The sequence below is a fragment of the Musa acuminata genome, chromosome BXJ3-10 (assembly GCF_036884655.1).
Source record: "Musa acuminata AAA Group cultivar baxijiao chromosome BXJ3-10, Cavendish_Baxijiao_AAA, whole genome shotgun sequence".
NCBI classification, from domain to species: Eukaryota; Viridiplantae; Streptophyta; class Magnoliopsida; order Zingiberales; family Musaceae; genus Musa; species Musa acuminata.
Window position 1 is genome coordinate 28,030,906 of NC_088358.1, and position 27,477 is coordinate 28,058,382.

General features: G+C 37.7%; 4 protein-coding genes across 5 annotated transcripts; 3 read left to right on the forward strand and 1 right to left on the reverse strand.

The window, feature by feature from the left end:
* The first annotated feature begins 722 nt into the window (after nt 1-722).
* LOC135650374 (3beta-hydroxysteroid-dehydrogenase/decarboxylase-like) lies at nt 723-7,597 on the forward strand. The gene is made up of 12 exons (XM_065169624.1): nt 723-1,043; nt 3,775-3,864; nt 4,066-4,199; nt 4,304-4,474; nt 4,795-4,917; nt 4,977-5,056; nt 5,585-5,783; nt 5,878-5,974; nt 6,053-6,227; nt 6,724-6,880; nt 7,039-7,105; nt 7,198-7,597. Exons 1-12 carry the CDS (start codon nt 806-808, stop codon nt 7,332-7,334), a joined length of 1,668 nt encoding a protein of 555 aa, XP_065025696.1. The 5' UTR covers nt 723-805; the 3' UTR covers nt 7,335-7,597.
* A 538-nt stretch (nt 7,598-8,135) lies between these two features.
* Nucleotides 8,136-12,140, reverse strand: LOC103968509 (sm-like protein LSM1B). 2 transcript variants are annotated; one of them, XM_009381753.3, is made up of 5 exons: nt 11,616-12,123; nt 10,207-10,275; nt 10,003-10,118; nt 9,845-9,907; nt 8,136-8,526 (listed from the first exon to the last, which is right to left on the reverse strand). In XM_009381753.3, exons 1-5 carry the CDS (start codon nt 11,674-11,676, stop codon nt 8,449-8,451), a joined length of 387 nt encoding a protein of 128 aa, XP_009380028.1. In that variant the 5' UTR covers nt 11,677-12,123; the 3' UTR covers nt 8,136-8,448. The 2 variants fall into 2 exon arrangements, with proteins under 2 accessions (XP_009380028.1, XP_018674447.1); XM_018818902.2 differs by lacking the exon at nt 10,207-10,275 and having other exon boundaries at nt 11,616-12,140.
* Nucleotides 12,141-16,121: 3,981 nt separating this feature from the next.
* Nucleotides 16,122-22,982, forward strand: LOC135651720 (proteasome subunit alpha type-6). Its single transcript, XM_065172090.1, has 9 exons — nt 16,122-16,349; nt 16,507-16,601; nt 16,709-16,790; nt 17,212-17,308; nt 18,830-18,888; nt 19,019-19,101; nt 21,923-22,018; nt 22,412-22,471; nt 22,667-22,982. The coding sequence occupies exons 1-9, from the start codon at nt 16,274-16,276 to the stop codon at nt 22,757-22,759; spliced, it is 741 nt and encodes a 246-aa protein (XP_065028162.1). The 5' UTR covers nt 16,122-16,273; the 3' UTR covers nt 22,760-22,982.
* A 705-nt stretch (nt 22,983-23,687) lies between these two features.
* Nucleotides 23,688-26,413, forward strand: LOC135651719 (cation/calcium exchanger 4-like). The gene is made up of 2 exons (XM_065172089.1): nt 23,688-23,824; nt 23,924-26,413. The coding sequence occupies exon 2, from the start codon at nt 24,046-24,048 to the stop codon at nt 25,981-25,983; it is 1,938 nt and encodes a 645-aa protein (XP_065028161.1). The 5' UTR covers nt 23,688-23,824; nt 23,924-24,045; the 3' UTR covers nt 25,984-26,413.
* The last annotated feature ends 1,064 nt before the right edge of the window (nt 26,414-27,477 follow it).

Here is a 27,477-nt window from a genome sequence, read left to right on the forward strand (position 1 = left end):
TCCCCATCGACTCCAACAACCACCGGAACTGATCGAACTTCCCCAGCAGCTCGTCCTCCGCCGGTCCCCAACGGCTCGTCCAACTCGGTCGTCTTGAACGACTCCTTGCAGCCGGGGCAAATGCCGCCATAGTTACCGAAGTCTCACTCGTAGGTGGCCAACTCGTTGCCTCAAGTGAGGCCGTCGGTCCATGCAGGAGTCGATCACCTTGTCGATGAGGTGGGCACCGGTGTCACTAGCGAAGTCGCCGGTGAAGAGGAAATCGTTGACATACTTCGCCTCCACCTTGCGGAGATGGAAGGGTCCACCCGTTGGTTGTCAGGAAACGGACATGGTGGTTGACGACGCTCTCGCCCACCTCGTTGCTCTGTTCACTCTCGGCGTGCTACCATTCAATTCGACAACTGCCCCTTTGCTTAAATGGATGAAATGATTAGTTTACCCTTCGCTTTGATGCTATACTGCGTTGTTAAAGTTGCAGTAAATTATAATAATTTCAAAATCATAGAGACTCCATTGTAATTTTCAAAAAGTTCAAAAAATTAATACTAAATGCGAAAGAATATGATTAACTCGTCCCATTAAATAGGAATGCTGTATTAGAAACATAAAAAAAAAATAGAAATTTTTTTCGAGAATTCGCCGCGTATAATTTTACCGTATGTAACACCGCGGTTAACCTAAACACACGTGAAGGAATAAGAAATGACGGACATTTCGAAAATATCACCGAGAGCGAACTCGAATCCCGTAACCCTTTTGATTCGGCCTTCGGGTGCGCGGCCAAACGAAGAGGGGGGAGAGGATGGGCGGCGGAGGAGAAGAGCGGTGGTGCGTGGTCACCGGCGGCCGTGGCTTCGCCGCCCGGCACCTGGTCGAGATGCTGCTTCGCTCCGACATCTGGTGCGTCCGGGTCGCCGACCTCGCTCCCTCCATCTCGCTTGACCCCCGGGAGGAGGACGGCGCCCTTGGCCACGCCCTCCGATCCGGCCGCGCCGCCTACTTCTCCGCCGATCTACGCAATAGGGCTCATGTCGTCAAAGGTACGCGGCACCGTCGCCCCAATCCGCGGTAATGGGGTGCATCTGCCGCCTCCCCATCTTTCTCTGGGATGCTTGGTTTTCTTCCAGCCGCTGCCGGCTTTTTGGGAGGGCTTGTAGCTAAATAATCTGTAAGAGTAAATGCTTTTTGTTGAAATGTCCGTTTTGGTCAAACGCGGAGCTGTGATTTTAAGGAAAAAGCTGTCGGCTCATTAGAAGAAAGATACCATTTTTCTATTGTTGTTATAAAAAATAATATACGTTCTATAAGAGATTTTGTTGATAGATCTTGTTTTATTTTTGGGTTGGGGAGCGGTGGGGGGTTCAAAAGTCCAATATGTAGTTTGTAGCTGATCAAAGGTTGACAGAATATGGACCGAACGACATCAGTAAGATGGAGTTGAGAAGCATGAAAGACCATATCCACTGATCTGTATCATCGGATGAGTAGCAAATGACACCACCACAGAAAGACAATATGTAGTTTGTAGCTAATCAAAGGTTGACAGAATATGGACCGAACGACGTCAGTAAGATGGAGTTGAGAAGCATGAAAGACCATATCCAGTAACCTGTATCATCAGATGAGTAGCAAATGACACCACCACAGAAAGATGCATGGTCACGAAAACTAGGACCAAGGAATATGGTGTTTGGCATTGTAAAGAGAAAAGCATCCTAGTCTCCTCTTTTGCTTTACCTTATTTCAAAATTCATAGAGTCAACTTTACAAGAAAAACCATGCATTTATAATAAGTCCTGTCAGGGAGAGTCAATGTGCATAGTAAGTAGGAAAAGTTGCTAATACATCAGTGAACATGCAGCTCATTTTGGAAAGAAAAAAACAGTTAGGTGTAAGTACCGGTGCAGTTTCATTGTTTGACTTGCTTATGTTGTTGGGTTTAAAGAAAACTGCTAGTTGTGGACTAAATAGGGTTCAGTGAACCAAAAGTATGCTGTTTTGCATTACTTTCATGCACCATTTGGCAGAAAAGTTTTCAGGGCATATAGACTTTTGAGAGGATCCACCATGACAGCCTTGAGATACTGTTTGGTATAATGTCTATTTTGACTTGATATACTTTTGGAAACATTGTTTTCAAGAACATTATATCATGTAACAGATCGATAATGGTTTAGAACTTCTGGAAATCCTGATGGTGATTCATGGAGTGTATGAATCATGACGTATTAATCCATCATACAATTTAACATCTCTAATAATATATCAGCAGATAGCTATAATCTAAGCTCTCTAACAAAAAAATATTATACAAAGCCGGGAAATTTCTGTGGACTATGTTTATCTATGCAATTTAGGATTTACAATTTATATGATATTAATTCCATTTTGAAGACTTCAGCAAGCTCATGATACACATCTTCTAATTTTCTATTATTGTATCCATGATCTAGATTATTTCAGTTCAATCTAGAAGGCACTTAGTTCAGTACAATAAAACCCCCTCTCCTAGCAACAAGCTTAATATTGGCTCTATCATGTAAATGCTATTTGTTTCATTGTGACTCTATCTTAGCACTTTTCTTGATCCATCGATATAGTGTTATTTTGACTCTTGCACACATCCCCGAGAATCATGACTCATATCTACCAGCGTGTCAAATAGGCATACAGATGCGGGACACTTAATAAGCTCATCGATGAAATGTCAACCGAGGAGACATGGTCTTAGTTATACATTGCTGATATGAAATAAAGAAAGTTCTGCTGCCAAGTAATGTATTGACCCTATGGTGTTCTGCTTTGGACTTTGTCTTCCTATTGTTTATATTCTAAACAACATGACAAGGACCCATCCCTTGAAATAATTTATATACAACGTCATGCACTTGGTTATAGATTTAAGTATCATCTGGCATGGTAACAACAGAAGCAAATGCCTTTGGTTTCTAAAATTGACATATTGCATTTTCGCGACATTAAAATGTATGGTTTGATTATAGTTTTGAAAAGTTAAATTAGTTAGATTTGGATCCAAATTTGATTATTGTGCCTCCCTTCACATTTTAGCATTTCAAAGAGTTCAAAATATTTCAGTCCAAAAGTTACCTGGTGACAATATTATGTTTGGAGGGCTAAACTATTCAATTATGTGCGAAACATATATCTGATCTCGATGTGTATGCTATGGCTTCGGTAATATACTTTTTCTAGCTGTAGATCATCTATTTTTCTTTGCATGTTCTGAATGTATTTTAGGAGATTTTGGTTCCTAGTAGAAACAAGATATCTAATTATCTTATTGATAATTATTAAGGTATCTTATCGATAATTATCAATGATTAAGTACAATGTAAACATCATTGTTTGTTGCTTAGATCCCTTATTTGTCGACTGTGAGTACACTTTGATTTTCTGGAGCAATGTGATGTCATAAATAGTTGTTCATATGATCTTGGAAATGCTAACCTATTTTGGAGAGAAAACAAAGTTGCTGGAGGAATGCCTGCAAATGCAAACATGAAGTCATAGGAGAAGTGGCTATGAGATTAGGACAAGAGTAACAGGACAAATAATTTTCTTTTTTTTTTTTCCTTTGTCCATCGATGTTAGGGTCTAAAGTATCTTTAAAGCTACAGAAAAACTGCAAAGTTGTGCAGAATAAGTAATAAATTTTTACTTATTTCTAATTTCACCAGTTTCTTATATTTATAAATATGATGGATGCACTATTTCCCTGTCTTAGTGTTTCTTTATAATTCCTTTCTACAGCATTTGAAGGGATTGAGGTTGTTTTCCATATGGCTGCTCCTGATTCATCCATCAACAACCACCAGCTTCATTACTCTGTGAATGTTGAAGGTTAGAAGTTAAGTGGTTCTTGTTAATTTTCACGCTGTTATTTATCATAAAGAAATTGGTAGGCTGAGTAACAACATGTTATAAGTGCAACCTGGCATTGGTGTACAAGTTCAGCACACTGTGGTACTATGGGAGTCTGTTTGAAACCCACCATGACTAATATTATTTCCCTGCTACTAAGAGGTACTTGCGCATTTGCAGGTACCAAAAATGTTATTGATGCTTGTATCGAGTGCAAAGTTAAGAGACTAATCTACACTAGCTCTCCTAGTGTGGTCTTTGATGGTGTGCATGGAATTTTCAATGGGGATGAAACAATGCCATACCCAGATAAGGTCGCATTGGAAATCTTTACTTTGCAATATTGTCTGCCTTTTCTGTTTGAGATTTTTTGTTTTTCTTTATCTTTTTGACTCTTGGAGTTGTTATGTTGCACCAGTTCAATGATTCATATTCAGAGACTAAAGCAGAAGGAGAAAAACTGGTTGTAAAAGCTAATGGTAGGAATGGGCTTCTGACATGCTGTATACGCCCTAGTAGCATCTTTGGCCCTGGTGATAGATTGTTGGTGCCATCACTAGTTGCTGCTGCAAAGGCTGGGAAGGCTAAGGCAACATGTTCTAACTTCATACTTCTTGATACATATTTATAAAACAAACTTGCTTGATAATTCCTTTGATTATGTTTGAGGCTTCCAAGGGTGAAGTTTTTAACTGATAGGCTTTCTTTTTCTAAGGTTCATCTTCTTTTTCCTGTAGGCCAAATTGATTTATCTGAAGTGAAAAATGCATATGCCTTTGTCACTTTTACTATACTTGTTTTTTCACTGGTTTTAATAGTATGAAGTATTATGGAATTAGTATAACATAAGAGGTGTCATTCAATTTATGAACTTCCGTTGACCATTGTCTTCTTTTTCTTCTCTATCAGTATATCATTGGTGACGGAAATAATGTCTATGACTTCACATACGTTGAAAATGTGGCACATGCTCATATATGTGCAGAGCAAACTCTAGCCTCTGAAGTGGGTGCAAAGAAAGCTGGAGGACAGGTATGCCTTTTGTTTACTTAAGTTCTTATGATGTTTCTGTGACATACCTTTTGCTGCAGGCCTATTTCATAACAAACATGGATCCAATAAAGTTTTGGGAGTTTATGTCACTGATACTTGAAGGTCTTGGATATAAAAGGTGAATATGCTTTTGATAATTTTGTTCTGCTCACATTTTTAGGTGTTTCAAATCTTCTGCAAAAACATAGTGGAGAAGTATACTTTAGATTAAAATCTGTTTGCACATTATGGATTTGAAAGAATCAAAGAACCATTTTGAATCTAAGAACCAATAAAATTTATGGAGTTTATGTCACCAATACTTGAAGATCTTGGATATAAAAGTTGAGTATGCTTTTGATAATTTTATTATGCTCACATTTTTAGGTGTTTTAAATCTTATGTAAAAACATATTGGAGAAGTATAATTTAGATTAAAATCTGTTTGTGGATTTGAAAGAATCAAAGAATCATTTTGATTCTTTGTATTTCTCATGTTATTAAGAGCAACTATAATGAAGAATTGTGACAAGTAAGTTAAATCATATGTCTTACTCTCCCTTCTCCGTCCTCCCCTTAGCTTCTCCTATCCCTTTTTCACAAACATTCAGAAAGATGGTTCATCCTCTTAGCGATCAATGATAATGCTGAGTTTTCTTTATTGCAGGCCTAGTACAAAAATTCCTGTCACTTTTATGATGCCAATTGCTCACATGGTAGAGTCGACATACAAGCTGTTGTCTCGGTATGGAATGCCTGTGCCCCAGCTGACACCATCAAGGATTAGACTTCTATCCTGCAACAGGACTTTTAATTGTTCAAAGGCTAAAGATCAGATTGGTTATGAGCCTATTGTGTCTCTGAAGGTTTTACATATAAGTTCATATTCTTTTTTTATCTTTTAGGTGCATCTGCACCTGTTAATTATTCATTATAAACTGCTTCATCATGTGATTATAGGATGGCCTGGAAAAAACGATCGAGTCATACTCTCATCTGAAAGCTGAGCATAAAAAGACAACATCCAAAGCTTATCTCTATCTGGGAGGTGGAAAAAGTATGGATGCATTACATGAACATATTGGCGATTTAGTTGCTTGATGTTACTGAGTGATGCACTAATTCTGTGTTTCAGTTGCCAACACACTTCTCTGGAAAGATCAGAAGCAGTCAGTCACAGCATTGCTACTCTTGATTGCCATCTATTATTACTTATTTGCAAGTGGATATACGTTGATTACAGCAATGGCAAAGCTTCTCTCATTTGTTGCACTATTCTTGTTTATTCATGGTGCCTTGCCTAAGAAAATGTAAGAGCGTCCTGTTTCTCTGCATCTTATAGTTACATATTTCACTATCTTTTAGTATTTATCTATTTCTTGTAGTGTGGGACAGTGTATAACCATGTCAAGTAGATTATCACTCAAAAGCCTTCTGTTGCATTAAGGAATTAAACATAAGTTGATGATTTTAGTCTTTTAGACGTAGAATGATTAATCATTTTCTAGAAAATATATGGTTCTTAATTTCACTTTCATCTATAACAAGATTGAGTATGTTTCAGTTTATCTGTATAAAATTTATCCAGTTTGTTGCTAAAACACAAGCACCTTTGTTGGGCCAGTTGATCTCATCGTGTTTCATAACTATTCTTTATGATGTCACTGGAATAACTTTTGACAGAAATAGATATTCTCATTTTATCCTAAGACATTTTGATTTCTGTTGGCATTTGCAGCACTTTATTTGAGTTCTCACCATATACTTTTCTTCTTGATGGATCATAAGAAAATGTTGTGTGTGCAGATTTGGGTACAAAATTGAGAAAATGCCACCTTCATATTTTAACATATCAGTGGAGCAGGCGCGTAGCCTTGCTTGTTCAGCCACTTATTCATGGAACAATGGAATTGGCATATTGAGATCTCTTTGCAAGGGAAAGGATTGGTCATTAATGTTTAAGGTGTGTAACTACGTATTGTTTGCATATTACATTTCTTCTTAATTTCCCAATCGTCTAATGTGATCCTACTTTTCTCAATCAAAATCTAGATGTTGAAGTTGTGTCAATATTATTTTCCTAGTGCTCACTCTGTTAATGTTCATGTTGAAATCAAACAGGTGATTATCTTCTTATTAGCTCTCAATGTCCTGGGCACGACGTCACTGCAGACAATATACAAAATAGGTAAAGATGATACTTCTTTGCACTGATGTCCAAGAACATTAAAACGATGCTAACCATTGATGTAACAAAGAAGATCTTTGCTGTTGCAACAGGTGTCTTTATAACTTTCTTTGCCTTCTATGTTTATGAGAAATGGGAAGATGCAATTGATAGTTATTTTAATGATGCTCTCTCGTACTTACTAAGGCTGAAGTCTGAAGCAACCCAGAGGCTCTTGAAGCACAAATGATTTTGACCAGTATTGGGTAATGTTGATCTCAGACATCATGAGAACACATGTTTAAACTTTTGTTTAAAGTCTGGTTTCATGCACCCATTTGTTCTTTGCTGCATGTTCTTGTAGATGATGGGCAGTTCATCTGACTCATCGTCAATCATCCTGTTTTGCTGTATTAAACCGTGGAGTTTTGCTGCGAATTCTCCTATTGTGTGATCTGAAGTCGTGGTTTGATCTGTTTGTTGAACCTTAAAGATGTGTTGTTTTTGGCTCAAGTTTCTTTCCCAGTTATTAACTATTGTTTATGCAACAATAATTATTGATGGTTCGTTGTTGTAGTATACGTGATTTGTCGTTAAAACCAGCGAGTTAACAGGATGAACAATCCACAACTCGTTAAAGAACGCAGTTAATTGGGAAGACAGCGTTTGATACGGGATGAAAAATGCATGAAAAAGTTCAATCTTTTGGATGTTGCTCATTTGTTGATAAGAGCTCGTTATCGAGGACAATAACGAAAGTGATAATGGATGCGCAACATGCATATTAGATTAAAAAACCAGATAGAGATCCCTCACGACATGTATGTATGTATGTATTCATTCCATTTTTTGAAGGTGTGACACATTTATTTGTAGAAATTTGTCTACTGTTCTAGGACTGTTAATAGAAGAAAAATTCCAAAACCCAACAAGCTTGTTTCATCTTACAAAAGTGATGGCACCTGCCAACCTTAATTGTGGAGATAGAAGAGCTTAATATTAGCATTAGATTTTGAAAGATCTCAATTTTATATACACAAATCATCAGATGTGTCTACACAAAGGTAACCTGTTTTAATTGCAAGAACCATTCCAACAGAAGTTGCACGATGCTAGTCATCGTCACTATAACAAACTCCACAAATCCAGGAGAATATGAAACCTTTAAGTCGTTAATAAATCACAGTAGGAAAGAGCAATGGTACAGACCTAAATTTCGACTTAGCAGCAGAACTAGAGCAGCTTAGGGCAGTAAAAGGGTTTTATGTTGAACTCAGAAAGAAACCGCGATAAAAGATGCGGACGAGATGATTCAAACACATCAAAATGGTAATGGATATGGGCGAGGAGGGCAGAGCATGCCGTCAATCCAGATCGAGGAACTCCATCCTCTTTCTCATGGACCCTTTCAGATCAGTGGCATCCCTTTCTGCCTTTTGCGCCTGTCACAAGAGTACACAACAGTATAGTCACTGAAAGAAAGGCTTCAAGCATACTTTTATATGATAAATGAGGAACATGCTACTTCCAACGTCAACATGTAACAGAAGTGTATGAACTACTGGCCAAACATATCCTAATTATCAACTAGGCCTTGGAAATGCATCATGGAAAACAGGTGCAAGAAGTGCTTTAGCACGCTCCTAACAATGTTCCAGAACTGTGCACATAAAGCTTGTTCAAATTCTTAAAAAGCACACCATTTTAGTGCTCATCTTTGAGAAACTAGGTTTAGTTGATGGCAGTGGGTATGACATGTAGTGCTCATGGCACAATTGTGCTTTCACGAAATCTCCCACCACATAGATAACAGAAATGCAGCCAACAAAAAGATTTCATAAATTCATGATGACAAAGGCTCTGATACCAAATACACTGCAATAGATGTCATGTGGTGGTATAGATAAAACTCCTGAAATTCTTTTTCAACAAGCTTTATGGTCCACTCTCAGGAGGAAACAACAGAAAAGAAGATATTATTATAAGAAGATAATGGGGAAAACCAATCAGATGCGAGTACATCTAATCTGACTGATTTCAAGCTCTAAACAATATCATTTATGCTATTGCAGCACACACACAGAAGACAAGAAATAAGATAAACATACAGGAATCGTAAGTGAAAGCAGTAATAACTACAGATTAACAGCAGTCAAAGCTCAAATTTCACTTACGACCTCATATGCATTTTTCATTGTCACTCAACAGTGTGCCATAACTTTAAGGGTCTAGAGTGGAATTCTAGGCCAATTAGAACTTTTAACATAAGAAAGTACAACACTTTCCTTCATCATAAACACATAATCCTACAAAATCCTAACATTTATATCTTCCAAAACTGAACTCATAATATGACTGACTATCCAAATTTAGTCACTACACAAAATAGAGTACATGACTATAGTTTTATGGAAAAATAGGTCTAAAAATTTGCTACTAAGATTACGCAAAACAACAATGACGGACATGGAGAAAATATACAAAACAAGGGAAAAATAAAACTAAATGTACAGTAGTTAGATGCAATCAAGTATTCAACTCCAACAGTATTTAGACACAAATCCACCTACTGGACTATAAACAGGATCAAGTTGGCAAAAAGAAAAGAAATATGCAAAGGAATGCACATAAAACACGCACACAAGTTAAACGGTAATGAATGCAGAGGCATCCAGAAACATCACATGAAAATATAATAATGCCTCTAGAAGTATGTAGAACAGTAAACTTATCCGGATTAGTCTTAAATATAGTGCTCACTCTTCTAATCTCTGCAACTGAAACACAAATCATGTGGGCTGGAATCTCCTCCCTCTCCAAGTCCTTTCAGATAATGAGCAGTGTACAGTAAACAAAATGGTGTCAATATTAGATTCAACATATTAAAGTCATATAAGCATCAAAAGAGACATCAATACCAGTTCTCCTATTAAGACAACATTCTCCCCACGGATCACATAGAGGCCTAGAGGAATATCAGAATAGAGATCACCTACAATCACTCGCTCACAAGCACCTTCAAGAACCACATTTGCTGTAAACAATCAAAATTCACTCTGATAAGCATCTCATATTGCCAGAGCAAATGCAACACAGTTTACAAATAAAGGATGGAAGAATACCAAATTGGTCAAAAGAACGAAGAACACCTAGAAGCTTTCGCCCATCACGTAATAATACAAGAAGCTTTTCTGTGAAAAATAAAAACTGTCCAAGTCACACTCTCCGTGCATCTAATAAATTGAGTGGAAGGATTCCTCATTTTATTACGAGATAACAGAAACTGGTCCATGATGACACTGAAAACTAGAGGAAAAATGGTTTGTTTTCTCAATGTTAAGTGTGAAACATCGTTACAATTGCTTGCAACCAAACACATAAAAAATGGTGACAATAAAAGCTACAGATCAACACCAAAATATATCATCATTGTCCTTGCTTATGTCCTCCTGAAAGGGCACACTGCATATTGAATTAGCTCCTCTGCCTTTAGAATTACTGCTAGTAAACACTTCAAACAACCAAGCAAACCTTGGAAAATGTATCGAGATACTTGAAGTGGCCTAAAGGTTGATGGATTCTTGCAGATGAAAATCAGGGCAAGGAGAAAACATATCAGTGCTTAAAGACTAACCTTATAACCAGAGAATGCCTTTATTATCATTGCCTAGTGGAGCAGCTGCAGTATCCCATGGGTCACGGAAATAAGCGTTTCAGTTAAAAAAACGTCTGATTATCATATTCTTTGTGTGTTGAAAACACGATAAGAGAAGAAAGAGATAAGGAACCGCCTTAAGTAATAATTTGCATTTAGTTTGGTTGTTATCTGGAAAGGTCATACACTTCATTACCCCCATGAATTGTAATTTGCTAGTTTAACTAAACACTGAATTAAAACATACAGCCATATCCTGTTGTAGGGTTCCTCTTTCACAACCTAACTCAAAATATCATCAGAAATTGCATTATGTAAGAACCTAATTCCCCCATATGTCTGAATTCATCCTTCAATAAAAGCCTACTCACACCCAATGGGCAGAATATTCTTTGCGGATCCACTTTATCCTAATAACTACAAACATCAACTTTATCAGTTAGAAATTTTGCCTAATACAAGAACACACTTTGACGACTATTCTTGCAGAAAAAGGAACGCAAAATAATTGGCAGAGGTATCATAACTACGGAATCTGTAGATCAACATGAAACTCATGTCGCCCTTAAAGAAAAACCACAACCAGACAAACCAAAGCAATATATTTTCTAACTAATTAAAACGAAATAGCAAACATAATAAAAGCAAAGCTAATATAACAGAGGTCAACAAAATTGGAACTTTCAACGAAAGTATGAGTAAGCAAGTACATAGATGTAACAAAAAAAATTCAAATCCAAAATGATAATAAGAAAATTAATACTACGATTTTCTCACTAATCCATTACAGATATCTATTCAAGAAGAAATTTACAACAAGAAAACTAGCTACACAACAAAAGGGCAATAAGAAGAAAAAGGTAATGACAAACTCACTGTCAAGGTAGCTCGCTAGGGAGGTGGAGAGAAAGATATCTTCTGGTCCCGCCCACGACATTGCAGCCCAACCTTTTCGGCCTGTTAAAAATCACCGAAAAATACCCCCGCACTTTCTCAAATAGCATTGGCAGCCAAAATATGCCGACTGCTACGCCGTCCCTACCTCACCCTCCGCGTCACCCCCGAAAACTCAAGAAAAAAGCACTCTTTGGAACCCAGGCCCCGACATGCCACCGGCTACAGCCGTCGGTTCGAGCCAAGACGCCTCGAGATCCAACCCCCCGATCTGCAGAATCGTAACCCTAGCCGGAGACGCGAGACCCCTCTTTCTGCCTTGGGTAGACAGATCGAGGAACGGAAAAGGAAAGAAGAAGAAACCCTCTCCTAGTTTCTCACGAGGATTAGGGCCTTTTTCTCTTCCACTCGGCGGTGGATGAGACCCTGCGATCCATTCATCGGTGCGTCACCGATGCAGTCAGATTCTTAGCGTGACGAGACGCAACAGTGACCAGACACGGAACAGCGCCCCCTCATTGATTCCGCGCCTGTGGACCCCGCGAGTTCAGACACAAGTTCAATCGCGCCTTCTTCTTTGTTTCGAGAATTTGATCCGATGACGTGGGTATCCATTCTTGAACACATGGAATTTCCAAAACGGATTCGAATCCCAAGTTTAATTGAGATCCGATATCCAAGACTAGATTATTCTGTAATCCGTAAAGAGGGGGCGAGGCAGAAAGTATTTTTGTATCTCTGTCCTCTTATCCCTAATCCTTAATCTTCGTCATCTTCCTTGTTGAGACCAGGACGAGAACTGGTTAGAGAATCTCCGGTTGGGATGGAGAACCAGCGGGTTCTCCAAATTTTTAATTATTTTTTTTATTTTTAAAAATAAAAAAATATCATCATAACTAATTAATAGAATCATAATTTATAAATAATAATAATATTATTATTTGTAAAGTTTTACCTATCATAATAATATATAAATATAAATAATAATATTTGTTTGTAATTGTTAAGAGAACATATCATTGACATATTTTGGGTAATTATACGTAGTTCAGACTTGTGTGTGTAGGATTATCTGAAGTGGATCTGAAATGGCTCCAAGGTGGATAAAATAGTTTTGAGTTGGATTCGAGACGGTTACGAGATGACTTCAAGGTGGCTCCGAGGTAGAGGTATTAAACTCCCGAGGTGTCACCTGTATAAAGACCATGCCCTTCTGACTCTCTTATTTCCTTATTTATGATATATTTTTATACCTTGAATGATGAGAGATTTCTCGGTCCCTCCGACACTCAAGTTAGGAATTCGAAATCCCTAAATATGTGCTCGAGTATTTCGAGAAATAAAAAAAATTCTTTCATATGTTTTTATATCTTGAAGGAGGGTAAGAAAGTTTATAATATCATTCCCTGTCATAAACGAAGAGAATGAAGTTTATGATCATCTTTCTCCATCATAAAAGATAAGTAGAAAGCTTGTGATTGCTTTCCTTGTCATAATAGATAAGAAAAAGGCTTGTGTTTCCATACTTTGAATCTTCATCCACATAGGAAGATGGGTGGAGGGCGACTTAGAACTCACTTGACAACCACGTGTCACTTGATAGTAGATTCCCTATCATTTGTCCCTCCCATGAAAGCGTACTTTGGAGCTCTTACAAGAGGGGTTTGAAGTGAGTTGTTTAGTTTGTCCGGGAGCGTTCGGGATCTCATCTTGTCGGTCGAGTTTTTTTTATTCAAGTGTTTCGAGCACGTGGGACCTGTATTTCTACTATAACGAATTTTTCTTCACATAGGTCGGGTTTTCCCGACTCACCAGTATAGTCGTTAATGGCCTCTCCGCCAATGACCGAAAAATGAGAGAAGGCCTAAGCCTCATCATTGAGGCTTAATCACAAGTGATGGATGAACTTCTTACATGCCTCATATTCTTTGGTAAACTAAGCGAAGAAGTCAGAAAGTATCTTTTCCTCCTCCTACTCGAGTTCAAGAAATATTGTCATCGATAATCTCGAATGTACATTCCTAAGGAAGTATATTTCAAACTCTTTTATGAGTTGAGCAAAATAGCCAATCAAGAGTGCCTTCAAATGAGTGTATCACTTCTGCACCGAGCCTCTTAGCATCGTTGGGGACACGCGACATATTAGAGTGTCTGAGGTGTTATAGAGAGACATTAAGGCGATAATGTATTCAATTAGGTCGATATTATCGTCAAAGGCTTCCAGCAATGGGAGATGGAAGTTGGTCGGGATTAGTTCCTCTTGAATATTTTGGGTGAATGAGGATCAACCTGAGGTAGAATTGACTAGATTCTCCCTCATGTACTACTAGAACTCTTACCACATCTCGTCTAGGCATTGGTCCATTTATTACAATTGGACCTTTATGAAGTCATCCATTGAATCCACTGATTGGGCCTTGAATTAGGACAGAGCAGAGTAATAGTGTAGTAGTGCATTGAGCTCCACTATTAGGGAGCGGGGTGCTCCTTTGGCTAGTAATTCCATAAACCTTATGCAATCATAAGATACTAGCATCGTGTCAGTTGTGTGGATTCTAACGAGTGTCGATATCATTGACATTTGAGGCATCATCCATGGCTGAAATGACGATGTTGTTTGTTGGGCTAGTTGGGGCAGGAGTAGGGCAACAATTTGTAATATGCCCATAAGCATATGCACTTGATTGATGACGTTTAGAATACTTTGGCAAAAACGAGTAAGTGGCTCGAGTTTAGGAGCAACGGGCTTGAGTCGTTGAATGGACATCAGTGCCTCATCGGTGTTTGTGCTGAGGTTGACATATCCACATGCGAGAATGATGACAGTTGACCCTCGAGCAAAAGTGCTGTGTTGGAGGCGGAGCCTCCTCGTTGGATGGTTCATTGAGAGGGTTGGTAAGCAGACATTCTTGTGACATCGAGCTATCCTTTTAGTGCCAAATTGTTAGGAAAAAATATCATTGGTATCTTGGTCAACTTAACATAGTCCAAACCCGTGTGCGTAGGATTGTCCGAAATATTTTTGAGGTGGTTTCGAGATGGCTCCAAGATGGCTCTGAGGTGAATCCAAGGCGAAGGTGTTGGTCTCTTGAGGTGGAAATATTACGCTCCTGAGGTGGAAGTATTACGCTCCCACTGTGCCACCACACGAAGACTAGGGGGAGGTTTCATAGCTTGGTCCCTCTGACACTCAGGTTAGTAATCCTAAGTCTTTAAATATGGGCTCGAGTAATTTGAGAATGAAGAGAGTCCTTTCTCATTTTTCTATTTAGGATGTGTTTTTGTACTTTGAATAAGGGAAAGAAAGTCTTTAATGTCCTTCCTTGTCATAAACGAAGAGAGGAGAGTTTATGATTGTTTTCCTTGTTATAATGGAAGAAAAGGAAGCTTGTAATTGAGGAGAAAGAGGCTTGTGTTTCCATACTTTGAATCTTTATCCACATAGGCAGATGAGTGGATGGTGACTTGGATCTCACGTGGCAACCACGTGTCAATTGATGGTAGATTCCCTATCAATAGTGTTTTATCTAATTCAATCAAACCAAATAACTTACAATTGACTTCTGATCAACCTAACCAAAACTAAGCTTAACCTGATTTGAGTTAGGTGAGCGCTTTGTCCATCCATTGTCTTCGCTTACGTCTTAATGGGTAGGGACTAGTAAAGAGATGAGTTAGGGAGTGTTTCATCCATCCTCGCTCCATCACCATGTGGATAATAAAAAATATCCCAACCCCTAATAGGGTAGGATACCTATACCCACAAGCATAATTAACACATATAGAATATATATATATATATATATAATATTTTCAAATAAAAATATTTATATTTTATTTTTTAAATAGTATCCTTAATTTTTTTAAAATATATTAAAATTATTCTTAAAAAAATTTCTCATCTACTATAATGTTTTAGTCATCATAATAAAAATACTATAAATAAATCAAATAAAATCAATACACAATACGAAACATTGATATAGTTCAAATATGTGTTTATATTAGTTTAGAAACAACATTACCTTGATAGAAATAAAAAATAATTTGATCACCATAATAAGAATACTATAAAACTTATTTAAAATTAATATAAATGATTTAAAAGAATTATTAGCCTATCTCCTATAATATTTTTTAATAACATTTATAGTGTTTTTGGTATATCAATAAAAACATGATAAATGTTATTAAAAAAGGATCTTAACAATTTAAATTAAAACTGATAAAAATGAGTAGAAGTTTTTTTGAAAAGTATTTTTGATTATTTTTAAAATTAAAAAGACTGTTTAAAAGTGGAAATATCAATTAAAAATTTCTAAAATATGAGTATTTTATAGGGAATCGCCCAAGCATGAAATCAACTTATGTTAGCAAAAGATACAGGCGGCAAAGCATTAATTGAACTAATTTAGGGTCAATATTGAAAAAATATTTTTGTTAATTGAGAGAAAAAAGAATATTTAGGGATGTAATAGCAAAAACGCATTTCTTTCTTGCAGCCGAAGCACAGCTTGGCCGCCTTCTTCCTTCCCTCAGCGCTTGAGATCTGTCGCCATAGACATAAATCTTGATCCGAACCCCAAGGCTCGCGGAGAAACCGTAGAGCACCCGGGTGAAGAGAGAGCTGACACAGCGCCATGAGTCGCGGAACTGGAGCCGGCTACGATCGACACATCACAATCTTCTCCCCCGAGGGCCGTCTCTACCAAGTCGGTAAGCCCTAGGGTTTTTGATTCCCACCCAAGGCGTAACCTTTGATCCTTCGCTTTCTCGAAGCCGGATTCTTCTATTGGCTTTGCAGAATACGAGGAATCGCGATTTTTAGGGTTGTGATTTTGGTTTGAAGCGTGCTTTTCCTTGATTGGGACAGAGTATGCGTTTAAGGCCGTCAAGGCCTCCGGGATCACGTCGATTGGAGTCCGAGGAAAGGATTCCGTATGCGTCGTCACTCAGAAGAAGGTTCCCGTGAGTATTTCTTCAACTCACTCTTTAACACTATCGAAAATGTGATATTGTTTTTGTTATTGGAGTGTAAATTTTGTTTTAAATTTGTCTTGGAAAACTTAATGCAGGACAAGCTTCTGGATCAGACCAGTGTCACGCATCTCTTTCCAATTACAAAGTACCTCGGACTGTTAGCAACTGGGATGACAGGTTTTCTATATTTCTTACTTATTTCTAGAATAAATAAGGCCCAATCACGTGAGCAAGCTTGTGAAAAATCTGAAGGCTAGCAACAAGTACATAAAAGAGCAGGCAAAACAGTTTGGATTATGGCGATGACATCATTGTATTATAGCGATGATGCTTTTTTATTTAGATTAGAACAACTTGACATGTTTTTTAGAACAACAGCTACCTTAATATCCTGCTTCCAATTATAATTTTTAGTTATTATAAAAGGATTATTTCCTTCAACTTCAAAGTCTTGTGTAAAAATTCTTGAAAAAATCTCTTGATGTTTTATATTAGAATATTTGATTTTTTTGGTGCTGTTATTGTTTTGGATTCAGATGATTTGTTCAACCATAATTTGTTGGTTTTATTGACATTGTTCTGTATATGGTTGTTGTAGCTGATGCAAGATCTTTAGTCCAACAAGCAAGAAATGAAGCAGCTGAATTTCGTTTTAAATGGGGTTATGAGATGCCTGTAGATGTTTTAGCCAAATGGTATGGTCATTAACTTCCAGCTTATATATCTTACAATGAATAAATCAATTGCAATTCTGATCTTTTTATCATCACGTGTGTCAATTTATGCATATTCCAGCAGTCTGCTTCAGTCTTTTGCCACTGGGATGTGCTTTTTCTAAGATTTAACAAGAGTTCTCTTTTTGGTGTTAAGATTTTTGATAGTTTGTAGCAGCTTTACATCTAGACAGTGACACCCTTACTGTAATCGTTGTAGTAAGATTCCGTATTTGTTGTATGTCATAATACCTCCCACCAATGGCAAATTAGTACGATTTTTCTTGTGAATTATTATAATTCTGTACGTCTCTAACAAGACATCTAACATACATGCCAAGAATTCATCGTGTGAAAAGTATGCATAAATGTTTTTCATGTGAGAATGGGATTCATTTACTGTTATAGTTGAAAAAGCAGGCAAACTCATAAGCAACTGTTGTATTTGCAACTGATGTGCCATTGAGATTTATAAAGATCAAGATCATGAATTCAACATTTGTTTGCAGTATCACTGAGAGAAGTTTACCAAATAAGTCACTGAACTCAGTGTCGAAGTAGGAAGTCCGGTAGTTGGCGCTTCTGGTAGTAAGAATTAATCTGATGGTCAGGCTTTAGTGTTAGGCGATCCCTATCTATGTAGAAGTTTATGTTTGTTCCTTCAGGGTAGGTTCATTTGAGGCAAGCTCAGAATTTTTATAACTAAATGTAACAAATTTTTTTTTTCTGAAAATTGCAATTAGTCAATATCTGTTCATAATCAGTTGTTGACTGTCGATCAATGACCTGGAATAAGAATCATTTGTTGGTGAAATGAATCGTTCAGGTTTTGCAAATTGCTTTCACATGGGGTCTTTGCAACTGTAATAGACCTTCAAAGAGGTTATCAAGATCACAAGATTAACATTTTGAAAACACAAAGTTCAAACATGTTTTAATAGGGTTGAACATGGCTTGGTCTGTTCCAACAATTAAGCTGTATTCTCTGTTCAAAATTCATAGCAGCCAACTTTTGTTGCTTCTCAAAAGAAAAGAAACAAAGGAACTTTAAGAGTTTACTCCTTTAATGTAAGGCCTTAATGCATGTGGATAACTACAACTAACTAGCCCTTGAGTTTGGTTTGAGTAGCCCTAATCAAATCAGACATAACTTGTCAAGTTCAACATAGTGTCATAACTTCGCCTTCAGGTTAAGGGTGAGTTTTGTGACTTGCTTAAACTAATTTTGTTATTCCTTGAATTTAAATGATTGCCTACTGAAAGGATCAGTGCTTGTTGGCTAAGAGCTTTTTATGACTAACCAGCCTTGTTATTTCTAAAGTTTATATATATTCTTTGTTTTCTATTTAAATAGCCCCAGCTATTTTCTGTTATTGATCTTTTAGGTATGTCAACATAATTTGGGATGTTCCTTTTTATTTCCCTGCTCTGGAATGCTTTCAGTATTTCATCTTGCTGGATTTTTTATATTGGTAGTCTTATTTCTATTGTATGCACATACAGGATAGCAGACAAATCACAGATATACACCCAGCATGCCTACATGAGACCTCTTGGAATAGGTAGTTTCCGACAATATCTGAGATTCATAATACTGAAAAAAATTAATGGAGTATCATCTATATATGGATTCTCCTAGTCCTTCCCCCCTCTTTCTTTGTTTTTCTCACTACTATAGTTTTTGTTATGTAGTTGCTATGGTCTTGGGTATTGATGAAGAGAAAGGGCCTCAACTATTTAAATGTGACCCAGCGGGGCACTTCTTTGGGCACAAGGTATGGTGCTCTTGTACTTATTTCAACAGTTTTGGATATTATCTAAAGATAGAGATGGATGCTGAGATGGGTACAAATTTAAAAGTTGAAACCTGATTAATCTCATGTGCTAATTATCATGAAATGTTTTACACTTAGGCCTGCTTAGTTTTATGCATCTTATCCCAGATGACTTGTGGTGGTGCCAGATTTCACCATTTATATAAAAAACCAGATTTCACCAATTGCATCAATTTTTTCTTGATTTCTTTTGTAGTATATTTGAAAAATTGTGTTCATAGAGCCCTTGTGATTTCTGATATTGGATACAGAATATGTGAGTGGAAGATGGTATACGCATGGTCCTGCATCCTTTTCATGTAGACATTTTTCATTTGTTATCTGGAATCAAGTTAGATATGGTAATGAATTATTTGTTGAAGCATGTATGATTACATAGTTTAGGTATTATGATGAATTCTTTGAACTTGTGGTACAATAAGGTGTTTGATTCACATAAAAAATCATCATGATTCCTTGGAGTTCACAATCTAGTTAGTCTAATGTTATGCTAAACTGATGCAAACAACATATGTTGTTGCTACAATAGTGATGAGAAAGTGAGTAAATAATTTGTTCAGTTGGTCTTGACCTATTTTAATTTGCTCAAGTTTCGGTTTCCTGATACTTTCATCTGAAATCACCCCTTTGAATACTTTTATCAGAACTTGGACCAATCGAGCAATTGTTTGAACCAAATCAAATTAAATATACAGTTTTGGTGCAGTGGCAAAGGGAAGGGAGATGGGTTTCAAGGAGATGGAGGTCATGCGGGGAGCCAAGGGACTGAGAACTAGTGCAAACATCTAGGAAAAACTATTACAACAAGTTTACTAGATTATTTCTTTGTACAATATTTTGATCTAAATGAGCAAACTCTCATAAAGTGAAAAAACAATCAATCAAGTAAATACCTTGAATTAACCTAGATTGGGTTCTTAGTAGAAATAGGTGAGGTCACTGCTGCCAAACACCGAGCTATTGTTGCATATATGACAACCGCTAACTTGCAGAACTCAAAGATCAGCAAAGTGTTATGGAGCTTAGGAATCTCCTCTAGGGCATTGTTTGAGCCCTCAGAATAGGTGCCACGCAAGCTTGATTCACAGGAAAGGACGAAGAGGATGGAGAGGGAGAGAACCAATGAGGTAAGGGCTTTGATCAGAGAGAGAGAGCAATCTTCTAAATGAAACTTTCGTGGAACGGTGAATTGTGTGGTCAGGTTAACTAATTAGGAAGGGCCAAATCAATCAGTTCGGGCTCATACTCAAGTTAATCTAATCAATACGGGTCTGGTTTTGTTTTCCTGGTTTTTGATTTTACACAACCATAAACTGAAATCTTACAATATTGAAAATGAATTGAATGGAGTCCATTTATAATCTGAACAAAGTTATGGGGTTGGTTTGGTTCAGCAATGGGTTTTAACTCAATAGTGCCCACCTTTATGTATGCATTGTTTTATTAGCCAAGAAAAAAACATATATAGGATGTTGTTCAGTTTAGAGCTATTGTTTATTCCACATGATTGATCTAGCTCAAGACAAGTCGTATTCTTCCTGATCGATCAAATTGGTGCAGTTATGATGTGATGCGTCCTCATTGACTGAGGTTCACATCCACTATAGGTTGGCATAGCCTGACCTATATATTTTCTTTGCATTGGAAAAGCTGATAACCAACTGCTAAATTGATTCGAGATTTGCCGATGGTTTATATTATTCTCATTGCTCTTTTTCTAGCTCGTTACTAAATCAACATAATTGAACTTTAATGAGACTATGAAGATGAAAGAAAGAGATAAGGTAATTCTTTCTTTTAGGATAAATCTGAGATTTTAGCTAACTAGAAATTACTTTAAAAATAATTAGTCATAGTAATAGCCACAGGTGAGCGTCAATGGGTTATATGTGAAACTATTAAACAAAACTGACATTTATGACACATTATTATTTTTTTATAATTGTCATATATAGTGGTGCTAATGACTGTTTTTGAGTTTTGTCATTGAGCATCGAATGAATCAGTATGCTTTTTGATTTCATACAAGGATATAATTTAGTATGATTCAAAATTGTTTTTGCTAGTATGCAATGATTTTGGACTGTTCTCAGCTAGATATATTGGAATCTGAACAGAACATTGTTATATGGGTTTCATAGCAGTCAGTAGATAAGAGCTAGATGGCCGATGTAAGAGAGACCCAATGTCAGTAAACTCCAGATAGTTGTGAATGAAAGCTAGCCGCACTGCATCATCGTCATCATCATCATTGTTGTTCTTGTTGTCATAAGTAGATGAATAGGTTGTAAACAGCTAGATATGCTAGACCAGCGGATGGTATATGGAGAGAAACTTTAACTTAGCTGGAGTTGATGCTTGCCATGGGGTTTCATGGAGCTCTGTGGCTTGCTGATTATTTGACCCTGGAGTTGTTTTTTTTTTCTGTAAAATCTAATGAGCACTTGCTGTAGATTAAATTTATAAAACCAATTTAGTACTGATTTCTTTAATTCCCTTAGTTGATGATGCAAGCTAATATTGTTTTTATAAATGGCTGTTGATTACTGATCTTAGATTGCAGGTTTACTTTGGGTTGTAGCATTATCTTATTTGTCTTTGGAACTCATGTCAATTTACTTTTACTTAAAATGTTTAGTTGTTATACTAAGTTGTGAATTGGTTCTAGATTCCTTGTTAAACAAACTAACTTTTGCCATTATGTTTTTACCTTTTAGATGTAATTATGACAGTAAATAAAAATTGAGTATTATGTTTTCAGGCTACAAGTGCTGGCTTGAAAGAACAAGAGGCAATCAACTTCTTGGAAAAGAAAATGAAGAATGATCCTGCATTCTCGTATGAGGAAACTGTGCAGGTAAGAATCTGAGACTGCAGTTAATATGCACTAAGCATCTGTTTCCTATCTTAGTGTGACCTATCATTGATTGAAAATTTGTTCTTGTGAATATCATGACTTGCAATTTCTAGTCCTTTGACCTGCTGGCATGAGTAATATGATGTACTTTTGTTTCTTCCTTGGTGATTTCATTTAGTGTATTGAGTTGGTATTTGCTTTGTCTCATTTGAGATTTAGGCATTTTATTTATTTCTTTCTAATTCTTCCACCGTTTGTTTCTTCTTTTTGTCAATACAATGTCGAAATTGCTTCTTTTATAAAGTGCTTGTAGAAGACTATTATATTTTGAAATTAGGTTAGCATTTTCTTATTAATGAATTTATGATTGTAATTATGGTTTTTGCCTTGTAGACTGCAATATCTGCTCTGCAATCAGTTCTGCAGGAGGATTTTAAAGCAACAGAGATTGAGGTAATTTCTTGATTTATGGTTATGAAGTACCAGTAATTTCATTTGAAAGGCTGGAGAAAACTACCCTGGAGCGGAAGTTGTTAGCCGTTCACATAAAAAAAAAAATAATTACTTTTTTTCCACTGTATCTTAGGCTCGTCAATAAATAGTGCTTCCAATCTTGCTTTTGACTTACAGTTATTGGTTATTCCCTAGGTGGGAGTTGTGAGGAATGATGATCCAGCATTTAGAGTGTTGTCCACAGAGGAGATAGATGAACACCTCACAGCGATCAGTGAACGTGATTGATGGTAGATTATTTCATCTACAGCTTGATTCAGTTTCGATTTCATCTACAGCTTGATTCAGTTTCGATTCAGTTTTGATTGATGGTAGATGAACACCTCACTTTGGTAACTCTCTCTTGGTTTCTGTGATTACACTGGTTGAGGATAACCTGATTTATCTTAAAACGGAATGTTACACCGATATGCATGCATTAGTGAAAATTTCTGGTCGAACCTTGGATGCATGACAATATTCATGTGGATATGTTTTTCTCTATTTATAAGACAATATTCATGTCACAGCATCGAAAACAAAAGTCTATGGAATATTTTAGGAGTATTGTTTAAACAAACCCAGTAAACATTACTTGCCAATTAGGCTATGGTCTGGATGTGGAATGTTTTAGGAGAGTTTACGAGTCTTATGAACAGAGTTTGCTTGCGGATTATCTGTCTGCAAAAGCTAGTCGTGTTTCTAACTCTATGAACAAATATGACTATCTAAATCATAATGTCCAAATCAACTCGATTTGATTTTGAACCAACATGCATAAGAAACTCGATGTGATTGAGGGGATAGTTCAGGCGTCAATCGATATACCGACTTATATAAAGATTAATGTCAGATGGAAAAGAATCATAAGTGAATAATAATTAACATATGTAATAGTAAATTGGTAGGCTGGGATCAGCTACATATTTTGATACTTACATGACTGCAGCTCTCTACTCCACTATGTCATATGACGAGCTGCAATTTGCGAGTCGAACACCTCCCCTGTCAGTATCTAACTCAAGCGTAACATTTTACATAGACTCATTCAAACTGATCGAATTAATCAGAATAGCCAAAAGACTCCGATCCGCTTGCCAATCCTAAGTACAGCTTAAACACCACGATAAGCCCGTAACTTAAGTTACGATTTAGGTTCGACAGACTGACGCGACGCACCTCATCCGCCGACCGCGTCTATGGATCGTGACTTGTGTCGTGTGGGTTGCATATCCGTCACCGTGAATATTTTTGGACCCTTGGAAGCCTTCCGCGGCAGGCGATTCGAGAGACCTCCCGTCGTCATCCCCGAAGGTACTCTCCGGAAACCTTAATTTTAATAGAAATCGATCTTTCTGCGGCTTTAAAACCCTATTTTGCCTTCGATTTTCCCCATAAACGCGAGATTTCCAGCTCCTGGATACCAAACTATCCCCCAATTCGACCCCTGGACAACTTTTGCGCTGAATTCGCCATGTACCCAAACCCTAGATCTCCGGTGAAGGGGTAAGGAACCATCGTCGTACCTCACCGACATGGCTGGGATCCATACGCGCCGTTCCAGATTTCGCGCGGTTTTCAATGCCTTCTGCTCTCTGGTATTGTTCTTGTTCTTCTACAACGGAGAGGATGTCCTCAGGAACCCTTTCCTTGGTCCAAGATCTAATTTTTCCCTCGGTCATACTTCCAAATCTGACCTCTATCCTCGTCGGAGGATGGCCGAGCTCTCTTTCACCAATTCGACAAATGGGTCCGTCCCGATCGCTCAGATGGACGAGTCATTCGAACCCCTGGCGAATCCTACCGTGGCATGTGCTGGCATACGCCAGCACGAGGGCTTCGCCAGCCACTGTGACTTCTTGAAGACGCATAGGCAGTGCAATTCCGGTGGAATCATCGATTACATTACTTTTTTCTATTGTGATTGTCGGAAATTTCGCGTTTTGGGATATGCTGTGCTTGTATTATGGCTGGCAGCTTTGTTCTACACGTTGGGGAACACCGCAGCAGATTACTTCTGCTGTAGCTTAGAGAAACTCTCCATCTTACTAAAGCTTCCACCGACTGTTGCTGGGGTCACTCTTCTTCCACTTGGCAATGGTGCTCCTGATGTATTTGCGAGCATTGCAGCATTCATCGGTACGGGTGCTGGCGAGGTTGGCATTAATAGTGTGCTGGGTGGAGCAGTCTTCGTCACTTGCATAGTTGTTGGAACTGTCGCTTTATTTGTGGCGGAGAAGAATGTTCAGATTGATAGAAAGTGCTTCATCAGAGATATTAGCTTCTTTTTATTGACATTGGCGTCATTGTCCTTGATCTTGTTTGTTGGAAGAGTGACACTTTGGGGAGCAGTTTTGTTTGTCTCGATTTATTTGGTTTATGCTTTCACCGTGGCAGCAAATGAGATTCTGAGGAAGCATGCTCGGAAGTTGAAGTTAGACATGGTGACTCCACTGCTCCCAGTTAGAGGAAGCATCTTTTCTCTTGGCAGTGAAGAGGATGTGTCCGTCTATAGCAGTCTTCTTGAAGATGATCTTGACAACGAGGTGTCACATCTGCATGGTTCATTGCCACAGTGGATGTGGGCTTCACATGTGGCTATTTATTCGAATCAGGGAAGCAGAGCGAATTCATTTGACAGCTCCAGGCCTTTATGGGGTTGGAATGAACAAGAGGCAGAAGCATCGGTTTTCTCATTTTCCAAACTATTTCTGTTAATGGAGATGCCCCTGACCATCCCTAGAAGGTTGACAATTCCAATCGTTGAGGAAGAAAGGTGGTCAAAACCATATGCAGTTGCAAGTGCTTTCTTCGCCCCCATTCTTTTGGCATTCGTGTGGAATACCCAGGAGACTTCTAAAATCAGCATTGCTGCTTACATTGTAGGCGGCCTCTTTGGTGTTGGATTTGCAGCTGTTGCTTTCCTGTACACCAGCACCGATCATCCACCACGGAGGTATTTGTTTCCATGGGTTTTAGGAGGGTTTTTCATGAGCATAGCATGGTTTTACATTGTTGCTAATGAGTTGGTTGCTCTTTTGGTGACCTTGGGTGTGATTTTGGGGATAAATCCTTCCATTCTGGGACTGACAGTATTGGCATGGGGCAATTCAATGGGAGATTTGATGTCAAATGTTGCTTTGGCTGTAAACGGGGGTGATGGTGTGCAGATTGCGATGTCAGGATGCTATGCAGGACCAATGTTCAACACGCTTGCTGGTTTGGGTATGTCAATGTTGCTTGGAGCTTGGTCGACTGCTCCTAAATCCTATGTGCTACCACAAGATAGCACCTTGGTGTACACCATGATTTTTCTTATATCTGGACTTGTTTGGGCCCTTATCATCTTACCACGGAATGATATGTGTCCTAACAAGATGTTGGGCTTTGGCCTAATAACACTTTACCTCATATTTCTGATTATTAGAGTGAGCAATGCAATTGGCCTCTTGCCATTGGCTGGCTTGCAATGACCTATCTTTCTCTCAGGAGAACTGGAAAGCTGAATTGCCATTGGCATACTGATTCGCTGGTCTTCCCTACCACTTTCCACACTAAGAACTTGGAAGCCATGATTATATGAAGTACCTTTTTGTGGTGGTCAAGTGTTGAGTTTGCCTAGAAAGCCAAGGTTGCATCTGTACATGGATATGCTGTCACAAGTCTCAGATGTTATAAGAGTTACATATGAAGATGGATTTTCTTTATGTTGCTGCACTTGCCATTGAACTTGTTCATGTGTTAAGGGTAATCACCCTTTGATTGCCCGGTGTTTTCTTGGGAAACTCTGCCCAGTGTTGTCTTTGGAGTCGCACATTCTTTCTCATGTACTGCTCTTGGGTAATATATTAAACATGGTAATTTACTTTGTGAATAGATAACTGTAGTTTCTTTCTTATTGAATGTCAGGTATCCACCTGAGGTATTGTTCTTTTACTTGTTAATGATCTGTTGTCTAGTGCTTGCAAGAGGGAATTCCTTTAAGGAGGTTGTCTTCTAGTTGAGATTAACTTTTAATATAGCATTGTGTATGGCTGAAAACATTTTTCTTTCTCTTACCATGTGTTTGTCTGATTTCATTTCTACCTTGGATTGCTAAACCTATTTGTTCTAGACATTTGTACAAAGAACCATCAGCTTGAGAATAATTTAAACTTATGTTGTTTATATCCTTTTCGATGTGATTTTTATCAATCATGGAGGATAAAGATGTTGCAGCCTTACAGCTTCTTGTTATTGCATGGTGAAAAAGTTATATATTCTGTTTGATTTTCAATTTGCTCCCGCACCACCATTTCTTTGTGAGAGCTATTGCATCTTAGACATGCTGATTGCTGGATCTTGGTAATTTCATCTTCGTCTTGAATTTTTTATATAATTGTTAATTTCTTGTAAACTTTTATGTCTCTTGCTTTTTCTTTTTGTTTGTAATCGTTATTTGCGTCTTATAATTTTGACCCAGAAGTTAGCTTCTCTGAAATAAACAATCTTTATCCAAACCACCTGATTTTCATTGTTTCATATTGATAATGCTAGAACAGGTCATGTAAGTTCTTGCTATGATTAGGAGATTGGGTTGTTTGATCATGTCAAGATGCTATTTAGAACTAGATTTGGCACTCTTGCTCTTCGAAGTCTTATTGTGTTGCAATGAGTTTATGGCACTTGCTTTCTTTTTGGTTAGCTCTCTTGGAACAAGCTTGATGGTCCATGTACTTGAACCACATTTCTGATGTTTTATCTGGCATTAGTGTGATAATCTTCCCCGCCTGAGCTTAAGATTAAATGAGCAGCCTATAAGTTAGGTCATGTTTTTAGAGATTAAAATATTGCCTAATGTAACCTATTTTCCAATAATATGTGACCAGCTCAAATTGATGGCTGTCAAGCTTTATGTTCAATACTTCTATTAATAGATCTCATGATCATCCTTAGTATAGTAATTTGGACTTGTTGGATAATTGCTA

What these genes read in the sequence shown, in the direction of transcription:
- LOC135650374 (XM_065169624.1), top strand. Translation starts at nt 806, where the DNA reads ATGGGCGGCGGAGGAGAAGAGCGGTGGTGCGTGGTCACCGGCGGCCGT. An exon ending in TTACTCTGTGAATGTTGAAG is followed by an intron (nt 3,865 to 4,065) that starts GTTAGAAGTTAA and finishes GCGCATTTGCAG; the next exon opens with GTACCAAAAATGTTATTGAT. An exon ending in GAAGGTCTTGGATATAAAAG is followed by an intron (nt 5,057 to 5,584) that starts GTGAATATGCTT and finishes TCTTTATTGCAG; the next exon opens with GCCTAGTACAAAAATTCCTG.
- LOC103968509 (XM_009381753.3), bottom strand. Translation starts at nt 11,676, where the DNA reads ATGTCGTGGGCGGGACCAGAAGATATCTTTCTCTCCACCTCCCTAGCG. An exon ending in TCGTTCTTTTGACCAATTTG is followed by an intron (nt 10,119 to 10,206) that starts GTATTCTTCCAT and finishes GATTGTTTACAG; the next exon opens with CAAATGTGGTTCTTGAAGGT. An exon ending in CAGTTGCAGAGATTAGAAGA is followed by an intron (nt 8,527 to 9,844) that starts GTGAGCACTATA and finishes CTCTTGTGACAG; the next exon opens with GCGCAAAAGGCAGAAAGGGA.
- LOC135651720 (XM_065172090.1), top strand. Translation starts at nt 16,274, where the DNA reads ATGAGTCGCGGAACTGGAGCCGGCTACGATCGACACATCACAATCTTC. An exon ending in GGGCCGTCTCTACCAAGTCG is followed by an intron (nt 16,350 to 16,506) that starts GTAAGCCCTAGG and finishes TGATTGGGACAG; the next exon opens with AGTATGCGTTTAAGGCCGTC. An exon ending in GTTAGCAACTGGGATGACAG is followed by an intron (nt 16,791 to 17,211) that starts GTTTTCTATATT and finishes TGGTTGTTGTAG; the next exon opens with CTGATGCAAGATCTTTAGTC.
- LOC135651719 (XM_065172089.1), top strand. Translation starts at nt 24,046, where the DNA reads ATGGCTGGGATCCATACGCGCCGTTCCAGATTTCGCGCGGTTTTCAAT.